The sequence below is a fragment of the Amphimedon queenslandica genome, unplaced genomic scaffold (genome assembly GCF_000090795.2).
Source record: "Amphimedon queenslandica unplaced genomic scaffold, v1.1 AMPQUscaffold_13398, whole genome shotgun sequence".
In the NCBI taxonomy this organism is placed as follows: domain Eukaryota; kingdom Metazoa; phylum Porifera; class Demospongiae; order Haplosclerida; family Niphatidae; genus Amphimedon; species Amphimedon queenslandica.
In genome coordinates this window covers 224174-231514 of record NW_003546366.1, presented here as the reverse complement: position 1 = coordinate 231514, position 7341 = coordinate 224174, and the positions used below count along the sequence as shown (strand labels likewise).

The window sequence follows — 7341 nt, the reverse complement described above, 5'->3', positions numbered from 1 at the left end:
CTTCCACTAGTGGAATAGCATAGTTTAATGATTCTAGTTGTTTATAATCATGCTAAAATCAATTAAAGGTAAATGTCACGAGATACACAACATGCAAGCTCTTTCCATTTACTATTCCATGATCTAAGTAATTTTTGTAGATGCAGAAGGCAGAGAGAGGTCATCATTAACTTCCACCAGCAGTTCAGCTTCTTCCTTGTTTTATGAGATGCAAGAGAGGCTGGAGAACACTGCACAAAAGAGAAAAAGTTCACCGATGGCCATTTTATTCATTAATAACTGTTAATAAACTGTAATAATAACCATAGCAACGACAACACGGATCATGCACGGAATAAAATTAAAACGGGGAAGTTTCCAATCCCGGTCTGTGTAGTATATCTATGGTGACTCTCAACCTATTAAATATTAATTAATTTATTTGTTTACTTAAAAACATATTTTCCAACATTGAGGTGCTTCAGTGTTAGCAAAGGTTGGGTCCAATAATCCCGGTTCCCTGAGACCCCCTGTAGGGGGCCACTGATTAAATCCCACTGGTAGAACAGGGTCTCTCCCTTGGGTCCATCGTCACTTGTTTCTATGGCAATACCATGACAACAGGCCACACCCATTAGTACTTATTTGAGGCATCTAGTATTAGTTTATCGGAGGGTTTTATAGTGATGTTAGTGCTGGGGGATATGATAACAATAGGAGCCTTGTTGACATGGGGCTCTAAACTTTATAGAATCGTTAGTTACTGTATAAGTGGTTTTTTTGAGGAAATTATATTTTGCGAAATCTGCTAAAATTCCAAATTTGTGGATTTTAATTTCACAAAATCTACCATGTGTGCCATGCGGGTACCATATTAAATTGATTTTCGCAGATTTTATTTTCGCAAATCAGGAGGGAATCCGCGAAATTTGCAAAATTTGCAACCCTAAAAAAACCCACTTATACAGTATTATCTTACCTGGTCTAACTGTAATGTTAACAAAATCTCTTCCGTAGTTTCCTTCATCATCATAAACTAATACTTCAAGACTGTATACCAGCAACCAACTGTAGAATAAAGAGGATACAATTAATTCAAATTTAATTTATCAGTGATATGTCAACTATGATGATAAACCATCATAATTTACAATCAATAATTATCATAAGGCTAGAGGTGTCTGAATGTCACTCCACTAGGGCTGCTACTGCTATTAATACCTTATTAGGTAAAAGTATATCTTTAAAGGTGGCCCTGGAGCAAAATGGCATCAAGCAAGCAAGCAAGAATGTTCCCTATTATTTTAGGTGAGCGGTTTATCTTTATTCTTCCTTGTATGTGTTTACTTTATTATTAGATATTAGCAAATTAAATGAGATTATGGAGATTTTAAAGCAATACAGGTTTCCTGAGGCAAAATGGTTTGAGTTTGGGTTAAAACTTGGTCTACTTCATCCTACACTGGAAGCTATTGATGCTAATCATAAAGGAAATACTTCACGTTGTCTCATGGAGTGTTTATCCAAGTGGCTGAGTAAAGCCTACTTGGCAGACATTGGCCAATGCTCTTAAAAAAATAGAACTAAAAACAGTGGCTGAAAATATTGAGAAAATAAGTAAATTAGTCTAATTCAATAAGACTGAAATTTATACTCTATTTCTTAATAGTGGTTGATCCGGCTAGCCAGTTACTACAGCATTACAGTAGTAGAATATCTGAAACAACACTCTCTGAAGAATCAGTTGATCTGTTACATACAGAAGGACTGATATCTGAAGAGACATTGAGGGAAGTGAAGAGTTGTGGATACACACTAACAGATGATGCAATGAGAGAAACATACACATCAGTAGCTTATGATCATAACAAATTGAAATCATTTGCTAGCATATTATTAAGATCAACAGGCACTCTAATCAGTATTGCAAATGACTTACTACAGGATATTGGTAAGTAGTAATTAAAATCCAATACATGAAACTTAGCCAACTTATTGTTCCTTATAGAGAAAATTATCATGCCTGAAAGTTTGTCTGAGTGCATTAATGATCCTCCAACCCCAGCAATTGGACCTACTTCAGGTATTTCATATGATGAAGATAAATAGCAAATTATGTAGGATTATGTCCTTAATAGGTAAAATTTCAAGGCCTCAAACAGGTAATTATCACTAATAGCATAATGTTAGAATTATAACTGCATGTACTATTATAGATATTCAACTTTATATTACACAACTCTATAATGATCGCTTTGATGAAATGATATGGGATTATGGGATGTTTCATATTAAAATTACTGGTTTGGTATGCAATAAAATCACAGATGATCAACTTGAAGATTTCAAAGAATGCATCAATGCCTGTTGCTCTGACCTGAGCCCACAGCTGGCCATTGCCACTACAGTGAAAGATGTCATGAAAGCCATTAAAACCATATGCAATGTCATCAATATCACACCAGTGAAAAAAGTAGTCAATTTCTACAGCATAACTGAAGCTATGCCATTGATATCCAAGTACAATGCAACACTTGATGAGTTTTGCAACACCTTCAAAGTTGATTTCTTGCTTGATAAAAAGCTTTCAACAAGCGATTTTCTGATTTGTGAAACAATTGAGTTTGTTCTAGACTGGGATCCTGCTGAGCACTTATTGAATGATATTCGTCGTTTAATGGAGAAAGCATTCAAAGGATTGAGCAGAAGGATCATAGTCAAAAGCATGCATAAAGGGAACTCCATCATTATCATTTGTGGTGCTCCTACTCATCTAATGAATGCTTTGCAATTGAGGGCTCGTGATAATCTTACTGTGCTTCAAGAAGAATTTGCTTTGATGAGATTGAAAATAGGACACTTCACTGTCTATGATAGGACCATAAAAAACAAAGTATACCAGATATAAAATTATTTTTAAATATTTAACATCCATTTAGGAAATGAAGATTGCTGCAAAGGAGATTGAAATGTGCATAGGAGAATTGCTGAAGCTGAATCCATATTACAATGACAAAGAAAGTATGACTGAATCATTTACTAATAGCATCAATGCATGCATGTACAGGTCTCTTTGATGATAAAGCAATGCAACTTATACATTTAAAACAGAAACAAGGCAGGGACACATTACATTAAATTATATAATTATTGTTTTAAATAATTTTAGAATTCATCAATAGTAGCAAGCAGGCATCAGGTATTGGATAAATTTTATCATAATTTATTATTGCATTATCAACTTGTAATCATATAAAGGTTTTAAATCTAAAGTAAAAAAAATTGAAAGAGAAAAGGCTGCAAGTACAAAAAAGCGAATGTTATTAACAGAAACTGAACATTTACAATCTACTCTAAGGATCAGAATAAGTATAATACATGTTTCATTAGCTTCTAATGACATAATACATGTACTTTAAAACAGGTCGAAAGGAAGTACTACAAGACAATGAACAAGAAATTGAGGAACTACAAGAAAGTATATCATCTATCAGTGTAGAGCTGCTTGAAATGCAACCGTTTTACAGTAAGTACATGTATTTATATTATTACATTCTAATCAGACATCAATAGATAAAGAAGTGAAATCCACACAGACAGTGCTATCATCCAATGGATCTATCTGTGAAGCTCAAGTTGATTATAGTGACACAACTATTTCATTCAAAAAGGGTGAACTACTTCAGTTAAGTACAAATGGACATGAGGTACAATCACTGGAGACTGGACAGAAGAGTGCTGTTCCAATGAAATACATTGGATACTCAAGAGTAGAATTGCTTCAATTGCTTCAGTTTGCAATGACGGCAAAGGAAAGATTACCAGTATTACTTCTACCTGTTCTTTTCAATGATGATGATAAAGCAGAGTATTTTATGCAAAAATTAACTGGTGATGCTGCTCTACTACAGTCATTAAGGAAATGGATCTCTGAGCAAAAATGTAAACAAATATGCATGCTGTATGCTTGCTATAATTATTACATTACAACTTAACTAGTGTTCATGGCTAGTTATAGCTTAGAAGCATCAAGCCCACAAGACTTAAATTTGAAGAAAGGTTTGCAACAATAAAGAAATGATACAATGCAAGTAATAATGCATTATAATAGGAGAAGTACTTGAAGTTGTCAATTTTGAAAATGATGATCACTGGTGGTATATGTATTCATTTCATGCAGACAAAAGAGGCGAAGTACCAATTAATTATATAATTCCAATTGAAGGGAAATACCCACTAATGTAAGTAAAATTTAACTAACAGACAGGATAAATCTGATACATAAATGTACTCTTTATTCCTAAGGTACTACAAGTACATCTACTATCATACAGTGAGTCGTGATGAAGCAGAGAAGAGACTGAGTCAAGCAGGCACTCAAGCAGGTACTTTCCTAATTAGAGATAGTGAAAGTGATCCTGGACAGCATTATACCCTTTCATTTAATGGTGGAGCTACTATCAGGCACTATCGTATATACATTGAGGATAATAAGTATTATATACTCCCTTGTGTCAGGTTTGACTCACTCAATGACCTGGTACACCACCACATGATGGAAGCTGATGGTCTGACCTGCTCACTAACAATTCCTATACCCAAGCAAAAAAACACACCCTACTGGACCATTAAAATAGATAAAAAGTGGGAAATTAATAATTCAGATATCAAGTTTTTAAAAAGCATACATACTGGGCAGTTTGGAAAGACATGGAAGGGTGATTTGATAGGTAAAGGCCCAGTTACAATTAAGACAAATATAGCAACAGATATTACACAAGAAACATTTCTTGATGAGGCCAACATACTGGGAAAACTTCGTCATCACAACATCATCAGTCTATATGGTGTTTGCACTGAAAGCTATCCATTTTATATTGTAACAGAACCAATCAATGGAAACCTCAAAGATTACCTAACTACAAATAATCCTACACCAGCAGAGTTGGTAGATATTGCTATTCAAGTTACTGATGGTATGATGTATCTGGAAGAACAAGATTACATTCATTGTGATCTAAGAGCAGAGAATATACTATTAGGAGATCATAACACTGTCAAGATAGCAAACTTTTATCTAGCTCAACACCTCAATGGCAATAAATACTACAACAATAAGAAATATAATATATTAGCTAATAGATGGGCAGCACCTGAAGGATATACTGTAGAACGACTAAGTATTAAATCTGATGTTTGGTCATTTGGTATATTACTATGGGAACTGGTTACCAAAGGAAAGGAACCGTATCCTGGCATGACAGATGAAGAAGTAAAGGAGGCAGTACCAAAAGGTTATCGTATGCCCATACCCAAAGATTGTCCTGAACCATTTAAACAACTTATGATAAACTGCTGGAAAAATCATGAATATACAAGGCCAAATTTTAGAAATATCTTCATTGTACTTGTCAAACATAGTAGACATACATTCATATAAATGTATTTTTGCTTGTGAATTTTAAAATCAATTGTTTCAATGTAACTGAGCACCTTAATACAAAATTACAAATTATAGTATCAATAAAGAATAACCTTCTACTAATCAGTGTCAACAATGCATCCAAGGTCATTAAATCCTTCCCTCCCTCCCTATAACATACGTGACTCAATGAGATGGTTTTATCATTGACTCCATTGAGGTTTCCCTTCTTAGGACCAAACAATCTCCTCCAATGATAATGATAAGTAACACCTGGTGATGAATCAGGCCATGTACTGGAGAATATCTTAATATGATCAGTTGGTAGTGTAATAACTGGATGTTTATTAGCAACTGCTATTGTAAGGACTGCAGAAAGAGAGAGAGAGGAGAGATGGAGGGAGGTGGCGGGAGAAGATATCAAGGAAAAAATAGGAGAGAGTGCGCGTGTATGAAAAAAGGAAAAAAGAAATGGGAAGAGAAAATAGAAGGTAAATTAATGATCACTAGGAAGATATTCTTTATAATGTTAGACTCTAGTGTATAAACAAACAAAAATGCATGTGTAAATTTTTATGGAGTCCATGATACTGTATACGTCATATATTTCACAGGTATAAAATTTTGTGATTTGGCTGCATTTTTGTATTCGCGAATAAAAATTTTGCAATTTAAATGTAATTACTACACCTACTATACAATCAGCACACTATTTTGCAGAATTTAATTTCGCGAATTTTTCTAAAACGCGAATTTTAATCCCCACAAAATATATGCCGTACACAGTACTTTATCAAAACTTGCTTCAAAATATTGTATTATTTTCTGATACATATATACATGCCTACCTGTAATGCTAACAAAATGTTTTCTGTATATAGTTTCCTTCATCATCATAAACTAATGCTTGAAGAACATATTTACGAGCAACCAACTGTAGAATAGAAAAAATGAGAATAATGTTATTAATAATAGCAATGAATGTTATTACAATGAGAGAAAGACACTACAAGTACCTTCCCTTCCAAATTACAGGCAAAGCCAATGAGGTTTGTTTATGTAACAAAAATGATTCAATTTGCACCTAAGTATACAAAGCATAAAACTGCAAAACAAAACAGCACAAAGAAAACAATGTTTTTCCTTTTTGACATATTACTTTGTAAACACAGTCTGCCAAACAGTAAAATGGCATCAAGTAAGCCAGTAAGAACATTCCAGGCTATTATTTTAGGTGAGTTTAATTTCATTTCTCTTAATTTGTGTTTATTTTATAATTAGATATTAGTAAACTAAATGAGATTGTACAGATATTGAAGCAATACAGGTTTCCTGAGGCTAAATGGTTTGAGTTTGGATTGAATCTTGGCCTCCTTTATCCTACACTGGAAGCTATTAAAGTTAATCATAGAGGAAATACTTCACGTTGTCTCATGGAGTGTTTATCCAAGTGGCTGAGTAAAGCTGATGAAAATGTGTATCCTCCTACTTGGCAGACATTGGCTAGTGCTCTTAGAAAGTTAGAAGCAAAAGCAGTGGCTGAAAATATTGAGAAAACAAGTAAAGTCAATTCTAATTTAATATAATGTATTGTAATGCTCCTTTCCCAGTGGTTAGCCAGCTACTACAGCATTACAGTAGTAGAATATCTGGAACAACACTCTCTGAAGAATCAGTTGATCTGTTACATACAGAAGGACTGATATCTGAAGAGACATTGAGGGAAGTGAAGAGTTGTAGATACACACTAACAGATGATGCAATGAAAGAAGTATATGCAGCAGTAGCTTATGATCATAACAAATTAAAATCATTTGCTAGCATATTATTAAGATCAACAGGCACTGTTAGTATAGCCAATGACTTAATGAGAGATTGTGGTAAGAAACAATATGTTTAATGAGATTAATTTTATGCTTCTTTTTAGAGGACATTTTTGA

General features: G+C 33.8%; 1 protein-coding gene and 2 long non-coding RNA genes across 3 annotated transcripts; 2 read left to right on the top strand and 1 right to left on the bottom strand.

Annotated features, from left to right (window-relative positions):
- Positions 1-6: 6 nt before the first annotated feature.
- LOC109582182 (uncharacterized) lies at positions 7-454 on the top strand. Its single transcript, XR_002184954.1, has 2 exons — positions 7-68; positions 141-454. It is a non-coding gene; the product is annotated as an uncharacterized LOC109582182 (long non-coding RNA).
- A 173-nt stretch (positions 455-627) lies between these two features.
- Positions 628-5767, bottom strand: LOC109582181 (uncharacterized). Its single transcript, XR_002184953.1, has 3 exons — positions 5583-5767; positions 959-1047; positions 628-717 (listed from the first exon to the last, which is right to left on the bottom strand). It is a non-coding gene; the product is annotated as an uncharacterized LOC109582181 (long non-coding RNA).
- Positions 1656-5467, top strand: LOC100637961 (uncharacterized). The gene is made up of 13 exons (XM_019996834.1): positions 1656-1930; positions 1988-2062; positions 2118-2141; positions 2196-2872; positions 2919-3000; positions 3047-3097; positions 3149-3178; positions 3238-3348; positions 3404-3505; positions 3553-3921; positions 3979-4038; positions 4091-4220; positions 4285-5467. Exons 1-13 carry the CDS (start codon positions 1810-1812, stop codon positions 5417-5419), a joined length of 2967 nt encoding a protein of 988 aa, XP_019852393.1. The 5' UTR covers positions 1656-1809; the 3' UTR covers positions 5420-5467.
- Positions 5768-7341: the final 1574 nt, after the last annotated feature.

Coding starts and splice junctions, on each gene's coding strand:
- LOC100637961 (XM_019996834.1), top strand. CDS start 1,810: ATGAGAGAAACATACACATCAGTAGCTTATGATCATAACAAATTGAAA. Junction 3,001..3,046: donor ATATTACAATGACAAAGAAA/GTATGACTGAAT, acceptor ATGCATGTACAG/GTCTCTTTGATGATAAAGCA. Junction 3,349..3,403: donor TACTCTAAGGATCAGAATAA/GTATAATACATG, acceptor ACTTTAAAACAG/GTCGAAAGGAAGTACTACAA.